This window comes from Brienomyrus brachyistius, chromosome 22 (assembly GCF_023856365.1).
Source record: "Brienomyrus brachyistius isolate T26 chromosome 22, BBRACH_0.4, whole genome shotgun sequence".
Classification (NCBI taxonomy): Eukaryota; Metazoa; Chordata; class Actinopteri; order Osteoglossiformes; family Mormyridae; genus Brienomyrus; species Brienomyrus brachyistius.
Genome location: NC_064554.1, coordinates 13,931,138 through 13,950,997, shown reverse-complemented (window position 1 = coordinate 13,950,997; position 19,860 = coordinate 13,931,138). Strand labels below are relative to the sequence as shown.

The following is a 19,860-nucleotide window of genomic DNA, read 5'->3' as shown; positions in this document are numbered from 1 at the left end:
TAGAAAGAGGTTCTGATTCCGGAAAAATGTTCCGGCGGTGTGTTGGCTTGTGAACGCCAAAAAGATCCCCGTCAACCATCTGAAAACTCCTTGTAGCATAAAAACGCTAAGCTGGAGAACTGGAGGTACAGCAGAGTTCCTCTCGGTTCCGTGCATGATAGCTGGTCCAGACTTTCCATTGAAGTGTATGACACACTCTCTTGTAAATCTGTCTAGCTAGGAAAACTCACTGCTGATTTAAAAACAATTCAATTGGGTTTAAGCTAACTCAAATTTTCCTACATGGGACTCTTTCCTCCAGTCCCATCCAGCAAAGAAATGTAGCTATATTATCAATAAAACTGAAACAGACGTAATGTAGTCCTCCTCAAGGGGTAGTTTAAATATGACTGCTAATCCAGCTGTATACTAGGTTTTAGTATACAGGTTTGAATTTAATCTAGGTTTAACTGGAAATTAAACTGAGATTACCAAAGGTTTAGATTTAACCATAATTAACTGTAAACTAAATTGAAACGGGGTTTCGGGTTTGGTGGAACAGGATTCGTATATAAATCTTGATTTCTTGATTGAATCCAGTTTAAAAGTTAAACCATGTTGGTGTAACCCAGCCTAAGAGTTCCCTAGTAGGGCTTAACGATGTTGGAAAAAATTCAAATTGTGATATTTGAAAATTTTGTAGTAGATACTGCAGTACTTCTAAAATACAAAGTTGAAAATTTGCCTAAAATAAAGTGCCGCCAAATAAAACCAAAAAGATCTACCAAAAGAATCTGTCAGGTAAGTTGGTGATGTCGTTGCAAGTCATGTCAAAAGATACAAAGCAGTGCCCACAAATCAATCTTTAAAAAAGATTGTTCAGTGTTATGCAATATTACATCAAAAAATTAAAAGGCTGGATGGACGTCATGTGTGTTGCAGTCGATTCACGTGAGGTACTGATTTTCCAGTTCAAAATTAGGTACACAAGAAGAATCGTAACTGTATACTTTTGATCAGTTATTTTGATTGCAATGCAAATATTAAAAGTTAAAATAATTTAATAAACAAATATGGTTGGTATTTTCATGCATTCAATATAATTGTTTGCTTTGATATTTTGGTTTTTGAATTTTCTTACAGGGACAGTACAGCAGCACATATTTAGATTTTTTTTAATTGGACTCTTATTGCAGGTTTCTTTGATCAGCTTAACAGCCAATTTACTGGGATATTCTGAACTGGGACCAATCAAGTCTTTGAGAACCCTGAGGGCACTGAGACCGCTGAGAGCTCTCTCTAGGTTTGAAGGAATGAGGGTAAGTGATGCTTTCACAACCTTTGATAGATCCACAGAGAGATGTTGGAGGTCCGTGATAAATGGTGAAAATGGCAGACAACATGCCACATGACCCAAAAAAAACAGATATTCAGTATACTCACTTAGCCATCTTCTGCGTTTTCAGAGTGGCTGGAATATGCGATCAGTTTGGTCTAGCACTTGGACATCTGTGTGGAACTTTGCTCACATAACGTTGTTTTAGGCTCATAGCTGGAAAAGATTTAAAAAATGTAAGAACATATATAAAGTTATTGTGGACAGTATAATTTGCTGATATTGAGTGTTGGGCAATAAAGGGTTCATTTGAGATGTACTTTCTGATTGTGTGCATATCCTATTTTGTGTGAAAGGTGGTGGTAAATGCCCTGGTGGGGGCCATACCCTCCATCTTCAATGTCCTGCTTGTGTGCCTCATCTTCTGGCTCATCTTCAGCATCATGGGGGTTAACCTGTTTGCTGGGAAATTCTACTATTGTGTCAACGTTACCTCAGAGGAGCTCTTCGATCTGGACGTCGTCAACAACAGAACTGAATGCTTTGCTCTGATGGAACAGCACAATGATGTCCGTTGGGTCAACTTGAAGGTCAACTTTGACAATGTGGGCATGGGCTACCTGTCTCTTTTGCAAGTGGTGAGTTTAATAGTGAATAGAAAGGCAGATTGTACTCTGATTGTTCAAATTATAGACATATAATATATATATACTCTTTACTCAGTATAATCTTTTGACCAGGAAAATTAAGGTTGTTTTTTGTAAATTCACAAATGCAGAATTTTCCATGTCATTGGGTATTGGACAGTTACTGACTACTAACTGTACTGTTATTAAAAAAATTTTCTATTTAGGCAACATTTAAAGGCTGGATGGAGATCATGTATGCCGCAGTCGATTCACGTGAGGTACTGATTTTCCAGTTCAAAATTCGGTACACAAGAAGGATGACAACTGTAGACTTTTGATCAGTTATTTGGATTGCAATGCAAACATGCAAAAGTTAAAATAATTAAATAAGCAAGTATAATTAGAATTGTTACTGAAAACAAAAAAATAATTGTTTGCTTTAATATTTGAAACTGAATGTTCCTTCTTATGATCTTGTCAGATGGAAGATCAGCCTGCGTATGAGGCCAATATCTACATGTACCTGTACTTTGTAATCTTCATTATCTTTGGATCTTTCTTCACTCTCAATCTCTTCATTGGTGTTATCATTGACAACTTCAACCAGCAAAAGTCAAAGATAAGTATCATCACTGCCCTTAATGTGCAATTATGTCGGTGAATTTTGGAGAGCACGACGATGGACTGGGGTCCTGTCCGGGGTGTACTGAGAAAGAATATGTAACTAAGACATTTATTAGAGTTTCACATAAGAGTTTTCTGGAAAACGAAGCAATGTAGATGATTATTGTTTTTCTTAGCCTTGTCCCCTTAGGTTTTCAATTCTCCACAGCCTTGCTTTGATCGTATATCTATACTGTAAGTTAAAGCTAAGAAACCATATTACACATTGATGCTCTGTCATCTAGCTATTGTGATGAGTGAATTTCGTAAGCACCCCTGTTAGTTCTGTCATGACCCGATGGGTTCATTGTGTATATCCCATATTGCACAGATATGGTATCATTCCCTCTTCAAGACAGTAGGACAGGTATTAAACAGGACAGATGCTAACAGACTGATGGTAACTTACAAACTTTCAGAAGAAGAGGGCGCTCGTAGCATAACATTTAAGAAAACAAACATATAACATGATGTTTGCTAGTTCAAGATTTATATTTGTTCCATTAATTGTACGTTTGAGAAAAATATTTAATGTGACGTTTCACCTGTTTAGAACAGTACAACTGTATCTCTCTTTCAATGTTTGATGCTGGAAGTATATACTGTAGAGCCAAACCCTCAGGGTGGTTACCCTGCATCTCCCCCTGTTGGTTCATATTGGAAATGCTGTTATGTATATAAACATCTCATAATCTGGTTTTCCCATTTTCTTCTTATATACAGTATTTGTAAGATGTTATTGCAATATTTGTATGCAAATATTACATTAATGCCAATTTTGATGTGCCAATATTATTATGACAAGATACACAGAATCTCTGAAGTACACATTAAGGTAACAATTTACTTGAACTTTACAATTGCTGTAGCTGTTATTAAGGGACCTGCCATCCTAGAACATACCATTTCCCATACACTTGAAGAATAATTGTTTGTGGATTTATACTTTGGAGGACAGGACCTCTTCATGACTGAGGAACAGAAGAAATACTACAATGCCATGAAGAAACTTGGATCCAAAAAACCGCAAAAGCCAATCCCAAGACCTCTGGTGTGTAACGCTATTTATCAGCTGTGACATGAGTCTCTTGATAATCACGTCAGCTGAGAACCAAATGAATATTGATTGATACTGTGAGCTCTTATTGTGAAAGTGATGTAAAAGGAAATAATAATAATAATAATGATAGTAGCAATAATAAGAGTGAAATTAGTATTTTTTATTATCAAGGCCTGGGCATGTAGAAACCATTGCACTGCTTGTACTTGCATAATGTGCTTTTTTGCTTTAATTTTGGACTTTTCCTGTTCTTCATAATCATATACCATAAAGTTATTGATTTTTGGATATAAAGTATTTTTTTATTTACATAAATGTTTTTTTTTTGTTTTTTTCCTTTTCTTTTCTACTCTTTTCTTTTTCTGTGTCTCTTTCTCCTCTGTTTGTCCGGGACCCTGAAGAATCCCATACAAGGCCTTGTGTTTGACTTCGTCACCAAGCAGTTCTTCGACATCTTCATCATGGTCATGATCTGCCTCAACATGATCACTATGATGGTGGAGACAGACGACCAAAGTATAGAAAAGGAAATGATTTTGTTCTACATTAATCTGTTCTTCATTGTTATCTTCACGGCAGAGTGTGTCCTCAAAATGTTTGCCCTCAGACAATACTTCTTTTCAGTTGGATGGAACATCTTTGATTTTGTCGTGGTCATTCTCTCAGTAGTGGGTAAGTAAATGCGTAATTAATACAAATATATACACTATATTTGCAAAAGTATTGGGACACCCCTCCAAGTCATTGAATTCAGGTGTTTCAATCACTTCCATAGCCACAGGTGTATAAAATCAAGCACCTAGGCATGCAAACTGCTTCTACAAATATTTTGGAAAGAATGGATCGCTCTCTCAAGCTCAGTGAATTCAAGTATGTTAACGTGATAGGATGCCACCTGTGCAGTAAGTCCAGTTGTGAAATTTCCTCACTACTAAACATTCCACAGTCAGCTGTTAGTGGTATTATAACAAAGTGGAAGCAATTGGGAACAACAGCAAGTCCACCACGAAGTGATAGGCCACTTGCACTTGTAATTGAAAGATTGCAGGTTCAAATCCCTGATCAGCAAGGCACCACTATCCAGAACAAGGTACCGCCCCCAAGCACTGCTCCCTGGGTGCTGAATTAGCTACCCCCTGCTATGTCACCTTGTCACGTATGAGTTAAATGCATTAACTAGAGAACACATTTTGTTGTTGTGTTGTGGTGTGGTTCCTAAATTCTAATTCATGGAATGGGTTTCCGTGGCCAAGCAGCTGCTTCCAAGCCTTACATCACCGAGTTCAATGCAAAGTGTCAGATGCAGTGGTGTAAAACATGCCACCACTGGACTCTAGAGCAGTGGGGATGTGTTCTCTGGAGTGAAGAATCACGCTTCCCTGTCTAGCAATCCAATGGACCAGTCTGGGTTTGGCGGTTGCAAGGAGACCAGTACTTGCCTGACTACATTATGCGAAGTGTAAAGTTTGGTGGAAGGGGGTTTATGGTGTGGGGTTGTTTTTCAACGGTTGGGCTTGACTCCTTAGTTCCAGTGAAAGGAACTCTTAATGCTGCAGGATTCAAAGCCATTTTAGACAATGTCATGCTTCCAACTTTGTGGGAACAGTTTGGAGAAGGCCCTTTTCTGTTTCTGCATGACTGTGCCTCAGTCCACAATGCAAGGTCCATAGGGACATGGATGAGCAAGTTTGGTGTTAGGATCTTGACTGGCCTGCACAGGGCCCTGACCTCAACCTGATAGAACAACTTTGGGATGAATTAGAGTGAAGACTGTGAACCAGGTCTTCTCATCCAACATCAGTGCCTGACCTTACAAATGCTCTTCTGGAAGAATGGTCAAAAATTGCCATAAACACACTCCTGAACCTTGTGGACAGCCTCCCCAGAAGTGTTGAAGCTGTTATAGCTGCAAAGGGTGGGCCAACTCCATATTAAAGCCTATGTATTAAGAATGGGGTGTCATTAAAGTTCATGTGTGTGAAAAGGCAGGTGTCCCAATAGTTTTGGCAACATATATATGGATAGCAGCAATTTCATATAGAATTAGATTTTTAGCTTCAAAAGTTAAATGCCACTGAATGTGCTGTCATCAGATTAATTTTTGTTATGCTGACTAAAAATATACATTTTTTGTACAGGTCTTTTGTTGGCCGACCTTATAGAGAAGTACTTTGTATCACCTACCCTATTCCGCGTCATCAGACTGGCAAGAATTGGTCGTGTCTTGCGTCTTATCCGCGGCGCTAAAGGCATCCGGACACTGCTGTTCGCTCTGATGATGTCACTTCCCGCTCTATTCAATATAGGCCTCCTTCTCTTCCTGATCATGTTCATTTTCTCAATCTTTGGCATGTCAAACTTTGGATATGTGAAGAAAGAAGCAGGCATTAACGACATGTTCAATTTTGAGACCTTTGGCAACAGTATCATCTGCCTTTTTGAGATAACCACTTCAGCAGGCTGGGATGGACTCCTACTCCCTATTATGAATAGTGGGCCCCCAGATTGTGACCCAGACATAGAGAATCCAGGCTCTTCTGTCAGAGGCAATTGCGGGAATCCGGCTGTGGGCATCGTGTTCTTCTGCGGCTACCTCATCATGTCATTCCTTGTTGTGGTAAATATGTACATCGCCATTATCCTAGAGAATTTTAATGTGGCTACAGAAGAAAGCAGTGAGCCCCTATGCGAGGATGACTTTGAGATGTTTTATGAGACCTGGGAGAAATTCGACCCCGATGCTACCCAGTTTCTGGACTATAGCCGGCTGCCAGACTTTTGTGACACATTGAAAGACCCTCTGAGGATTGCAAAGCCTAATAAAATAAAGTTGATTACAATGGATATTCCAATTGTTTCTGGGGATAAAATACATTGCTTAGATGTCTTGCTAGCTCTTACTACGGAAGTGTTGGGAGAATCTGATGCAATGGGTGCCCTCAGGGAGAGTATGGAGGAGAAGTTCAAGATGAACAACCCCTCGCCGGTGGTCTATGAACCCATTACCACTACTTTGAAACGTAAACGGGAGGAGGTGGCTGCAACAGTCATCCAAAGAGCATATCGTAAGTACGCGGCGAATCCATCTGGCAAGCGTGTCCCCTCAAAGCCAAAATGGGCGATGAATAAAAAAAAAGAGAGACCGGTAGAAAATTTCCTTTTAAATCGAGTGGAATTCATCAGTGATGTGGTCCTGCACGCTGCCCCTTCCCCTCCTGAAGAGATGTTCGCATCCCTGGACAACCTAAAGGAGTCTGTTGTGTAGCGATTGAAACAGAGGAATGAGCAACTGTGGTCTGCTTTGGCCAAGAGATGTTGGTATCCATGGAGAGAACATTAGCTCCTCTGAGACTTGGAGTGGTAAGCAGTGAGGATCTGACACAGAAACACAGCTAACATTCTAAGGTAATGTTATTGAGAGTAGGTGTGGAAACACAAGTTCAAAAAATATGTGGAATTTTTAAAAATGTTTAAATACAGTTTTCCCAGAGAGAACAATGTTGGATATTGTTTGGTGGTGAATAAGTAGATCATCTTGATAAGAAAAGGCTTTAAAAATCATAGGCGCCAAATTTGCCACCAAATGAAGCATCTCCCCAAGATGTTTGTCAAAGCTGTACATACATATAAAGAACAGACCTTGCATATATTTTCAATAATATACTGTGAATGTATGCGTTATATTTTTATGTATCACTGTTAGAGTTGGATTATTGATCTAACATCACAACCGTGCCAGATTAGTAATAATGTACAATACTGGGCAAAAAAAAAGCTTAATGTTGTGCAGTTTGGGTTTTGGTCCAGTTTTTGCCCAGGAATGTATGCTGATCAGAGGTGGAAAAGTCTGGTTTAGAAAGTACAGATCCAGATCAAGATTTTATTTTGATCAACCAATTGAATATAAAGAGTCACATTCACAGAGTACTTAACTGGTCGGTTGAAACAAAATCTTGGTCTGGATTTATATTCTCTGAACCTGAACTTTCCACCTCTGATGTTGATACTTTGTTATTGTTCATTGTTCAAACTAAACTCATTATAGTTGTTATAATTGTAATTATTTTGTCTTTGCGTTTTTTTTTTTTTTGTTTCTTTGCTCCAGAGTATTTTTACTAGCACTTTTTCATACATTTGTATTATGAAGAATAACAATGACTTGTACCTAAGTATATAAATTTCAGAAAATAATGATAATTTTCTGAAATCATTTAAGAACCCCAAGTTTAATGACTTCCAGTACCTCAGTGATATTCATTTTAAATATGATTAGTTCCAGGCAAACTGTAGTGCTGTTTTAAAAACAGATAAGTGATGTTCCATTTTTTGTAATATCTTGCATTAATCCAAAGTTGCAATGAATCCAAAATTGTCTAAGAATGTCTTAACCAATGTCTTATATCTGCACTTTCTAATGTGCTGCAGAAAGTTTTTAATTGAAATTGTTATTATTAATCTTTAACAGAAACTGTTGTCTTTGTATTACATTAATTAGTACTGTGAGATCTCGCTTAATATGTCTTTATAGCTTATGTATATATATAAATATATATATTCAAACAAATATTATTAGCAAATTAGCAGCTATATAATTTTATATGAGATGAGAATATACTGCTGCTGGTTCTTCTACAGTTATGCACATTTTTGACACCAGGCTACTTATTTACTTTATTTAGTTTGCTAGTTTAATTATATTGTGTCATTTTCAAGACAAAAAAACAGTTACACTTTACTTGAGGGGGCACAAATTTAGTACTGAATGTATTAATTAACCAGAAATTTAGTGTTAGTTACATACTAATCTCATGTTTGTTCATCATTAATCAATTATGATGATTCATGTAATTCATGAAGTTCCTATATTTGTTCATGATTTGCTCTTGAGTAGTAACTCAAAGTTATAAAGTTACTTGTGACCCCTCTAGTTAATTGTTATAAAAAAAACTCACAGAATGACATTGATATGGGTATAAATGCCCATGCATTTGTGGAGACCTGAGATTTTGTCTTTTTAAACCCACCGCACCCAAGTGACGGTACCACCCTCACATGCATAAATAAGTAACACTGAATTTTACACTTCAGCAGAGAAAAATATACAATTTATGTTATTCTGAAGGAAGCTCGCAAGTACTGCAGTACTAAAACTGAAATGTAAAGAATCATCTGGCACATTAATATATTAAGGAATTAAATATTTCAATGTTACTGTGAATGCAATTGTGATTACTAAGAATGAAGTAAGAACTTTTCAAAATAAAAACACAAGCATGCATCATCAGTACATAATGCATAATATCTCTAACTAGTGAAATGAAATGCAATTTTGTGCTTCAATCAAACTGGTTGACTGGTCAAAGTTGGTTGTATATATTTTCTTTGTGTTATACATCTTTGTTCAGAAATTATTACATTTCATAGTCTTTTATCTAATGTACCATTTACTACTCTGAATTGTTAAATAAAATCCTTGATCAATCAATATGAAGCAATGTATGCCTTGGGTTTTATGTTGATAAAAGCTATTGTTATAATATACTTAATTTTATATCCATCCATCCATGCATTTTCCAAACCGCTTATCCTACTGGGTCGCAGGGGGTCCAGAGCCTATCCCAGAAGCAATGGGCACAAGGCAGGGAACAACCCAGGATGGGGGGCCAGCCCATCGCAGGGCACACTCACACACCATTCACTCACACATGCACTTCTACGAGTAATTTAGCAAGTCCAATTAGCCTCAGCATGTTTTTGGACTGTGGGGGGAAACAGAAGTACCCAGAGGAAACCCCACGATGACATGGGGAGAACATGCAAACTCCACACACATGTGACCCAGGCGGAGACTCGAACCCAGGTCCCAGAGGTGTGAGGCCACAGTGCTAACCACTGCACCACCATGCCGGCCCTAAGTTTATATTAATTGTAATATTATACTATATTTTATACTATTGTAATATCGTAATGAGAAATCATACAGATGGTAGTTAATAAAAGAAGAACACTGGATCTGCCCTAAAGCCCAAACTGCCCAAAATTAGCATTAGTAACATTACTCAGATTGACAGGGATGTGGGTGATTACAGACTGAGCCGATCTTGAAGTGGATTCAAACATGGTGGATTCTCATGCCTGTGACAGGTAGCGTGTGAAATAAATTTTGCACCAGATGTGACAGTAACATGTTTTTAACTTTACAAATTAATACATTTTGTCATGCTTTTGGAACATTCTTGTTATGCAGTAACTTCAAAACTATCAATGTGCATTTTTCTTAATTTATTATGCAACTTCAAGAGAAGGGAATACGTTCGAAAAGATCCCCTTACACCTTCATAGATGCCTCGGGATAGTTGAGGAATAAAGTATGTTAATCCATCTATCTTTCATCCACAAGGTCATGAGGGGTGGAGTAGGGGCTGTATTTTATCTCAGGGCCCAAGGCAGGGGTACGTACACCCAACATGCAAGCGTTAATCCCAGTGCATAGATTTTGGTTTATTCATAGTAAAAAAGAGAGATTCTGCTTTATAAGAAAAAAACAAAGTTGTGTGCAAGAGATATGCTAACTTTATTTAAAGCATGGATTTAATTTATCTTTTCTGAACCATATAAGTCTCGGATATGCATTAGGTAGGTATCTTGAGTCTTTGACCTCTACCTAAGTAATGCCAATCAGTAGTACAAATGGTTCCAAAGTTGTTTTTTTTCCCAACTGGGAATTTAAATATAGCATCATGGTGGAATCTATCAAATTACCAGTTGCAGAATCAGGTTAAGGGTCTCTTAACCTCTGGCTCCGCCCACTATAGAACCCCCGGGCATTGGCATAGTCTACTGGTCTTTATGTAAGGGATTCGGTTCAAGTTCCTTCCAAACAGTGTAAATTTAAGGACAGGCAGTAACCTTTCAACAACCTACCCATCAAATCTCTGTTAAGCAGCCAACAGGATGTCCAGCTTCAGCACTTCAGTCATTCATCTGATGGCTCTTCACTGCCTCTTTGTTTTATGTAATACTACAGACCAATATAGCAGCATACTTGCGGAAGATGACATCCTGTCTCACCAAGAAAAATTGCTTGGCAGGGCTTCTCCTGTGGGTTTTCTCTCTCCGCCCGAGTCCCAACAGCTGTCCAAGAGATGCAACATGAGAGGACCCAAGCAGCAGAAGATGGGGGAAGTTACACAGCATTCTGAGAAAGACTCCAAGATCTCCATCTGAGGTCTTGAACAGAAGGTATGAGATCCACTCTGGGTGGGAGGAGGGCTCCATCAGTACGAGTCTCACTCCTAATCCCAATTTCATTGGTCTTTGGGCAAAATTTCAATGGGCAGATATTTTCTTCTGTGTGGAACAGGCATTTCAAGCATGTCTGAGGTATTTCTGTACGCAGGTGGCTCACACTTGCTCCACTGAGGCATGCGGCATTCACCACTGGCATCCATGTGTAAAATGCGAATGTCCTTAACACGTGGGTGTCTATATGTGTGCCTGGGTTTATGTTAACTGAGTTAAAATGAAAGAACAGATATCACTTAGACACCAGTAAGCCAAAGAAATGGGTTTTGGTGTTCAGTGGTTAACAGGTCATCAGGCAGCAGTATCCTGAGCTCCTCACGAGATTGTGTGGCGAGGCCTTACCAAACATAAATCACTTTAATGCACGGCAAAACCAAAACAAAGCATTTTCATCCAATGAAACAGTTCCATGAAGATCACACCTAGTCAACTTGGAACTTCTTTGCAATTTGGCAGCATTATAGGTTTGAAGAAAAAAATCAATGAAATAAAAGTAACCCCAAAAAACCAGCTAGGGTTTCTGGTTTAATGCCACGACCATAGAACATGCATGGGGACTGGCCAGCTGATGCAAAACTGCAATTAAGTAACAATTATCCCCACTAGGGTGGTCTATTTAAAGTCCTGTGCCTCTATTTCCCAGTGGAGGCTTCAGTAGATGTCTGCCAAGAATAGGTCATTTATGTATCTGTTTGTTGGCAGTTCTTGATGGTAAACGAGCTTGCCGGTACTTGAGTGTTTGAAATCGTTCAGCTCCCGGATTGGGTTCCTGCATGACAAACTCATGAAATAACCCTGGTTCAGTCTGCTGTATTCTCCTAGCAGCTGGGTTTATAGAATAGTATAGTGATCCCTGTGGGGGGAAATTCTCTTTACACTCTGTCCCATCTTGCTCTCCATGCAGGTGAGAGCAGGCTTTGGAGGAGGGGGGGGGGGGTCACAGCGATGGGGCAGTCACCTTACAGAGCCCGGCAGAGAGCTGGAAATTAAAGGCCTTGTTCAAGGCCTTACAAACAACTAACTATTCTGTTGAGGCCAGGCTTGGACCAGCAACCCTCTGATCACAGGCACAAAAACTTAGCCTGGTGAGTCACACATGACCCCTGGTTTTGACCCATTACCCTATTAAAATCTTCAAGATCTTAAGTATGACTGTGTGGCATAAACAAGAGCATATACACAGCACATATGGCACATTTTAGTTTTAGATTGTCTTGCACTTTGTTTAGTAGTGATTGTATATCTTCAGTGCATCCTCTGGCAAATTGCTGTGATGCTCCTACTGTTTCAATGTGTGGATTTGATTACTCTGCCGTGAACTACTGTTCGATTTAGGATGGGAATTTTATGATGATTTGTACTTGTACTTGAGATCAGTCTCAGAGGTCTGAGGCTATAGTGCAATCCACAAAGCCACCATACCATCCACACAAAATAGTAAGAGCACTCAAAAGAGATCCAGTTTTATTGGTGTGTTTACGCGAGTTAAGAAATAACAGCTCCCAGTAGGGACTTGATCTGGCTCAAAACATTTGTGTTGAAAAGTAAATACCCCTTACACCTGTTCCTGCATCAGACCTAAATTCTTCTTTCTTTTTTTTTTTTTTAGAATCAGTCTCGGAAGTAAGTCTCAAATGTTAATACGGAGTTGGATGACAGTCCTCTAAAATAGCAATTCTGTCACACCTAAAAGGATACTACCAGGAACATTATACTGCATAACGTTATACTGCATGAAAAGAACTAGAGTCCACGTAAAATCATTTGCTGAATGTGCACAAAAAAAAAATTCCTTAAGCTGGTCAAAATTTGGAATTATTATTAAGGGTTAGCTTCTGTAATTGCTGTTGGTCTTTAACTGTGGAAATGCCTTTTTAATTACAGGTACGATCTGTCCACAGCTGTGCTATTTCAGTTGGACAGAACTGGGTTTTTATGTACGCGTACGCTGTTGGTGTATCGATGCCTGTCCCCAAGCCCCCCCGGTCCTTAAACATATGGAGCAGAGCCAGCAGATGCCATGGGCAGTGAGATGCAAGCTCATCAGCACTTCTCTACACCGTCCTCTAATGTGCAACACTATCTTCACACACTGACACTCTGCAGCGGAATCAGATTTAAGAAACCACCCACTTGCCTTTGATGTTGACCTTGTGGTGATCTGTCTCCTTCTCATGTCCGGATCTAGAGACAAGGTCCCTTGAATATCTTAGTGGATAATGTTCCTTCAGTGTTGGTTCGGACGGAAGGGTCTGGACTTCATTGACCTGCTTTTCACTGTGAGGAATTCTCTAGTAAACCATCTCTATTTCTGTCCTCTGAAGTTTTATAAAAGCTTCAAGTATAACTGAAAAGCCAGAATACAAACTATAAATATAACAATCAAAAATAGAAAAACTGTAACTATATCCCACGCCCCTAAAAAATGGTTGCGTGAAAAAAAGCAGGAAATCTGGAGGATAGGAAATAGGAAGTATGTAAATGATTTACATGTTATTTTCAGAGAATCCGGAAGTATTCATTTATAATAATCTTAAAGGTCTAAATCCAAGTTCCAAGCTATACATTGAGCCCAGAACCTGTAACTTGAGTTGATCTTTTGTACCTTGAAACACGTTGCAAAAATTTTTAAAGTACATGAAAGTCTAATATTTTACACATGTAGCAAGAAGCAATATTTTGTACCGTTAAAATCCAGTGTTTTGACCAATGCCATACATTTTTAAACAAAACCAAAAAAAAAAAAAAAAACACTTATACAACTTATAAAAATACAAATTGCTAATACAAAGATTTACTTGAGGATGAATTTATTTTTAGTTTGGAGACACTAGGCTGTCTAAAGATATAAACGGCAGAGTTTGAACTTCGTCTATGATAACTCCCGCTGGAAAAACACAAGCACACGCACGTTCTACCCTCACCATGTTCCAACAGCGTGTCTGAACCACCAGCTGACGTATACAAAACTATTACATCTCCAACACGGCCATGCCTGCTAAAATGTCTGCAATCCTTTTACCATAAACTTAGGTTTTCATTTATTTTTCATTTATATTTGACTAAATGATGCAATCTGAATTCAAATGGAACCCGCAAACAATATCATTTATGACAGTAACAGGCTTGGCCTTTACCCTAAGAAAAGGAGCTGCAAAACATATCAGATTCTGTGTTTTTTTTTCCAGCCAAGGATTATTCCTGGCACCCGCCTGACATTTTGTTTCCTTGTTGCACCCAAACGGTGAATATGGATGATTCTCACATCTGATAGGATTAGACGCCGGGCAACATGTTCCAGAGGCTTGAGATTTGACTGAATCCCGCTTTTCCCCTGGATATAGATTAGACATGATCTCATCGCTGTCATGTTTATTGACAGTGTAACCTTTATGTGAGTTATTGCCGTGTAAATCCGTGAACTGGATATGTAGACACCTCTTTTTTTATTTTTTCAATTTCCATGGTGTTTAGCTACAAACAACGGAAATGTTGAAACACATTTAAAAAAAAATAACATTTTCAGAGAAAGATCTGTTGTCCCCTTGCAGCTATAGCAGTATATTGCTTTTGTCTACGATATATTTGTTATTCAGTTAAATATTGCTTTCAAAAATATCTGATGACTTTGGAGGGATAGCACTGCATCTGAGGAGGAATGTAAGGTTCAACTTCTGGTTTCCAATCGTCACTGTGAACATCAAGTCGATCCCAAGAAGAAGACAAACTTGACTATGTAGAGGTGCTGATTCAGACTCGTATGTTTTCTTTGACCACAGAAGGAAACCCAAACAAGCATGTCACCTACACTACTGTACAAAAGTTCAACTTAGACAGTCAAAGAACATGTTTAAAGCTATTTATCTGGAGAGTACGTGTATATTTCTTCAGAAAGACAACATTTAGCAGTAGAACATTTAGTATGAGAGAATTTCCTCTGTTGTCCAAAACGTTACTGATTCATTGTTGGATGGCTAGATGAACACCACTTCAGTTCCCAAACCTCTCCTTAGGGGCACCCCAGCCATTCTATTAATTTGTTAAATTTAAATTATAAATTGCTAAGTTACCGGGTGAGGTATTGATTAGCCAAACATGAATTGCTAGTGGAGGAATCAACAAATCATCAATGTGTCTGTTTATCCGTCCATCAGTCCATTTTCTACGGAAGCTACGGGTGCAAGACGGGGAATAACACAGGATTTGACGCCAACCCATCGCAGGGTGTATTGGATGGTTGCTGAAAATACTCAGATGATTGTATGACAGGTTTTTGAAGGCGCTAAGCTAACACACTTTGAACAACATAAAATCGTAGTTTTACGCCAACAGGAACGTCTTTTAAACACTGCCTTAGACTTATACTGTATACTACGTCACACACACCTGCTAAAATACAGCAAACAGCGCTGCTAGCCGTTAAGCCAACACACCACACTATTTTTCATGAGCCTGATTTTGAATGGATTTCATTTAATACCTTAATATATACGGATTTAGGTACTAAAGTGTACAGAGAATGTCTGGTGTCTGACATTAGCAGAATAGACTTCAAAAGCATTAGAAGAATTGCAGGCTTTGTGTTAGATTCTTGATAGAAGTGCTTCGTTTTGACCCGAACATGTTGTTCTGCTGTTAACCTTTGGCGCTAAGGAAGGGTTTACCAGTATCTGTACATATGCATCATATATCGCAAAAATGCATATAAATCAGGTTAATGCAATGAAACGGAATATAGCCATTACACAGAACACAGGCCAAAATTCTCAGGTTTCCCCTGTGATGCATACATACATAGAGAGACACCGTATAAATACAGAACACAAAAGAGGAACTCAACAAATATTGCCCACAGAGACAGGTGAAAGTTACTCCGAGTTTTTTTTATCCGAGTAAAATGGTAGCAGGTAAGTCGCTGATGTTATTGTCAGTTTGTAAGTCCTTTTAGAGTGACGTAAGATGAAAGTCGAAGTCTAGGCAATTAAGATGTTTGAAAAAATATGATGAATGAATGAGGTGATGGCAAATCAATGGCAGTTCGACCCAGATCACTAACGGCTTGTGTTGACGTGCTTCTGCTTCATCGTTCACTCAGGGTTCTTGCTGTGGCCAGTTCTTCTGGTCAGTCTTTCTATGACTCCGGTGGAAACGATCCCGTTGTACAATCTGTTCAACAATGCTGTCAACCGAGCACAGCACCTCCACCAGCTGGCTGCTGACATCTACAAAGAATTTGTAAGTTCTAGGCCAATCAGGCTATCGCACTTCACTTTTCCAGCTATGTCAATTATAAAATCCATGCAGTTATTAATAGTTCTGTGCACTCAATGTACTGCATACACAACGTGAAATCCTAAATGCTGCATTTCACAGGAGCGCACTCTGCTACCTGGAACAAGACAGGGCGGCGATAACTCTCCGCTTGCTGGGTGCTACTCTGACTCCATTCCCGCCCCCACGGGAAAGGATGAAACGCAGATGAGATCCGTAAGTGATGCTGCAGGTTGTCTCTGGTCGTGTGCAGCATGATAAGGGAATAGCAATACCCACAAAGCAGGAAATGAATAGTAAATTAGTGTTACAAGTCTACTTGTGCCTTATACTGTGTCGGATGACAATGCACTTTTCCCATAGTTGCTATTCCACAGATATCTATTATCCCTAAGGCAGAAACAAAGCGCAGCCAATTAAAGATTCATATCCACCTTCACAGCCATTGACGTTATGTGATAAAATGATTCTCTCATGGTTTTATTACTCGCTTTGGTTAGGATGGGGATTTACTGCGCATCTCCTCTGCCCTCATCGAGTCCTGGGTGTTTCCCCTCAAGACCTTCAGCGAAGCCTTTTCTAACAGTCTGATGTTTGGAACCTCTGACCGCATTTACGAGAAGCTGGAGGACCTCAGCAGGGGTATCGATGAACTGATGAGAGTAAGAACAAATCAAGAAGCAGTATATGGTGTTTTCTGTGTAGGACAGTCCCTGGTAAAGCATTACAGAACAATGTTTAATGTGCGGATTGCATTTCGTCCATCTCCTAACCGCTTATTTTGCTCGGGGTTACAGAGGAGCTGAACATGGGCGCATACATGCAAACACTCACAAATATGGTCACACACCTTTTTCTGCCTTATTGCATGACTTTGGGAGAATACTGGAGTATCTAGAGGAAAGCCATGCAACAGAGAAAACGTGCACACGCACACACACACACACACACACGCATACACACACACGCACACACACACACACATGCACACACACACACACACACACACACATACATACACACACACACACACACACACACATACACATACACACAAGTGGAATGCAAACCCCCTCAGCAAAGTAGATGTAAGGCAAAAGTGTTGCCCATTGAGCCACCATGGTTGCTGTGATCTGGATATTCATTTGGTAGCATACAGAGGCATTGAGCAAACAACAGACGCATGATTGTGTGTTATTGAGGTGCAACGTTTATTTGCGAAAATCAGTTCTTATCTTTGAGGAGAATCACAACCTGTTAAATCTGTATTGTCTGCCAAACTAAAAAGGTCCAAAGCAAGATATTTCCTTTTGTTGTTTTAAGACAAATCGGACATAAGCCTGTAGCTGCAATCAATGCTTGTTGCTTGTTGTTCTGTATGTGATTCCAATTGCTTCTCCAGGGTCACCAGTACATTTAGGATTACTCGAATAGCTTGAAGTTGTTGATGAAAAAGATCTTTCAGGTGAACCTCGTTATGACCTGTCTGTCCTTCTTTGCATGCTGTTCTTCCAGACTTTGGGTGAAGGCGGCATCCATTTGTCAATGCTGATGGATCCCTATGACAACTTTGATGTCATCCTGAGGACTGATGCTGCACGGATGAAGAATTACGGGCTACTGGCTTGCTTCAAGAAAGACATGCACAAAGTGGAGACCTACCTGAAGGTTACAAAGTGTAGGCGTTTCGGGGAGAGCAATTGTACTTTGTAAGTTTACAAGCCGCCAAACCAGGTTGCATAATCTTATTACGTAGGTACTTAGACTTTGTGTTTCCTGCTTAATCAATCACAGCTTTTCTGATTTGTTTGTTTTGGGGTTGACCAGTATGAATACAAACTAAAATGCAACACATGGATTACATTCAAGTTTTCTACTTATGTCAGAGATGTAAATCTTAGACGGACTTTTTCTTTAGTTTTAAATTATGTCATCATATTCTGTGCCACAGTAAACCAATCTAGCTCGTAATAAACACATTCCAACAGAAATTAAGAGCATAAAGATGTGAAAGTAAATATTCTGGTGCGTGTTAGGAAAAAATGGTTTAAAAGTGCATGTTTCAGATTTATATAAAAGTATTTACCTTTTAAAAGTACTATGCAAATTACAGTGAGTTTGAAATGCCGTTGAAACATTTTGTCCAAAGAAAATTAACAGAAAATTAGTTAATATAATTTACATCCAATTAAAATGAATGCTAGACTTTTGTTTAAAGGTTTTATTGTACAATTTTCTTGAATTAGTAATCTGTTTTAACCTGGTTGTTTACATGTTCCTCAAAAATATTTTTTTCTTCTGCAATCTTTTTTCAATAAAGCTGTTGTCTTCTGCAGTATAAATATTTAATGTTAATATTTATATATATCTGAACTAGGGATGGGCATTTTAGGTAGAATTACTAGTCGATTTCTGCAGTCATTTTCGAATATTCGCTTAACCCGTCGAAACGTGTATGGAATATTAATCAAAATATAAATTTATTTCCATTCAAAATGAAATTTTACTCGTCTATTATTATTATTATAAACTGTAGCCGAACAGAACGTATTCCTATTATTTATCTTACTATCTACAGAATCTGTCTTTAACGGGTAAGGCAGGACAGTAGTTCACATTCTGGTTAACTCGCCAAAAAGTCTCTACTAGGACACGGCACAGACAATTTTTTATTTATTTATTTATTTATTATTATTATTATTATTATTATTATTATTATTTAAAAAAAAGATTTTCACAGAACATGATTTCATTTTAACGCCAACCATGACGCCCTGTATGTACATTTAAATTAACATCAGCAGCATAATCAGATTCTCTTCCACTTGTTTCCAGGATTCATGCCAACAAACACCAAGCACTGCCGAAAAATCACTTTTGCTCAATATCGGCTCTATGGGATCCATAATATTTCCATGCAATAAAAGTCGAACGTCCTCTGGTGATCAGTACTTATTCGCTTCTTCGCCACAATCATTTTTCCTTACATTTCTCACAAAATCGCGCCGCGCTACAAACGAGCAACGCCGAAAACAAACGAAAACAGAGCCAACGCAAAAACAGCGGAGGTGAACCTCAGAACGAACAGCTAAATAACAACTATTGTGCTTCTGGTAAATAATATTTATTATAAACTCATTTATTATTGTATTTTAAGATTTTTTAAAATGTTATACACCTTATCGAATATTTGAAAATTATGCAATGCTGATTCGTCCCCGATATAGGCTTACATATTGTCGACGGCAATATGGACAGTAGAGATGTAAGAGAAATATATGGAAATGCTCATTTGATCGAAGCCAAAATTGTATTAAGTTAATACTAAAATACTGAAATACTATGAGCTTCGTGGAATACATATTTGGAAATCTTGAATTTGAATATACTTTATTCTCGGAGGATCCTGTCTTAATTAAACTTCGTTAGTCAAACTGGACAAGAAAATGCAAACTATACACACATACAGAGAACGTGAAATTCAAGCCCCTCGCATTTGACGTGTGAAATATACAGTACAGTAAACAGTACAGTAGTGTTAACTACTTAATTACTAAGCCAACATCTGCATTATGTTTTTAAATGGTGATATTAGCAATACTTACAGTTAATACTTC

The 19,860-nt window shown here is 38.5% G+C and overlaps 2 protein-coding genes across 2 annotated transcripts in view; both read left to right on the top strand.

The window, feature by feature from the left end:
* scn4ab (sodium channel, voltage-gated, type IV, alpha, b) overlaps positions 1-9,158 on the top strand; it is a 28,450-nt gene extending 19,292 nt beyond the window's left edge. Inside the window, exons 20-26 of the mRNA XM_048990313.1 lie at positions 1,176-1,298; positions 1,672-1,953; positions 2,169-2,222; positions 2,426-2,563; positions 3,554-3,658; positions 4,069-4,339; positions 5,806-9,158. Of these exons, the coding sequence (XP_048846270.1) occupies positions 1,176-1,298; positions 1,672-1,953; positions 2,169-2,222; positions 2,426-2,563; positions 3,554-3,658; positions 4,069-4,339; positions 5,806-6,932 (2,100 nt within the window). The 3' untranslated portion in view covers positions 6,933-9,158. The remainder of the gene's footprint in view (positions 1-1,175; positions 1,299-1,671; positions 1,954-2,168; positions 2,223-2,425; positions 2,564-3,553; positions 3,659-4,068; positions 4,340-5,805) is intronic.
* Positions 9,159-10,821: 1,663 nt separating this feature from the next.
* On the top strand, positions 10,822-18,213 carry gh1 (growth hormone 1). Its single transcript, XM_048990487.1, has 5 exons — positions 10,822-10,909; positions 16,068-16,207; positions 16,346-16,459; positions 16,744-16,905; positions 17,759-18,213. The coding sequence occupies exons 2-5, from the start codon at positions 16,106-16,108 to the stop codon at positions 17,954-17,956; spliced, it is 576 nt and encodes a 191-aa protein (XP_048846444.1). The 5' UTR covers positions 10,822-10,909; positions 16,068-16,105; the 3' UTR covers positions 17,957-18,213.
* The last annotated feature ends 1,647 nt before the right edge of the window (positions 18,214-19,860 follow it).

What these genes read in the sequence shown, in the direction of transcription:
- gh1 (XM_048990487.1), top strand. Translation starts at nt 16,106, where the DNA reads ATGACTCCGGTGGAAACGATCCCGTTGTACAATCTGTTCAACAATGCT. An exon ending in ATGAAACGCAGATGAGATCC is followed by an intron (nt 16,460 to 16,743) that starts GTAAGTGATGCT and finishes CGCTTTGGTTAG; the next exon opens with GATGGGGATTTACTGCGCAT. An exon ending in GTATCGATGAACTGATGAGA is followed by an intron (nt 16,906 to 17,758) that starts GTAAGAACAAAT and finishes CTGTTCTTCCAG; the next exon opens with ACTTTGGGTGAAGGCGGCAT.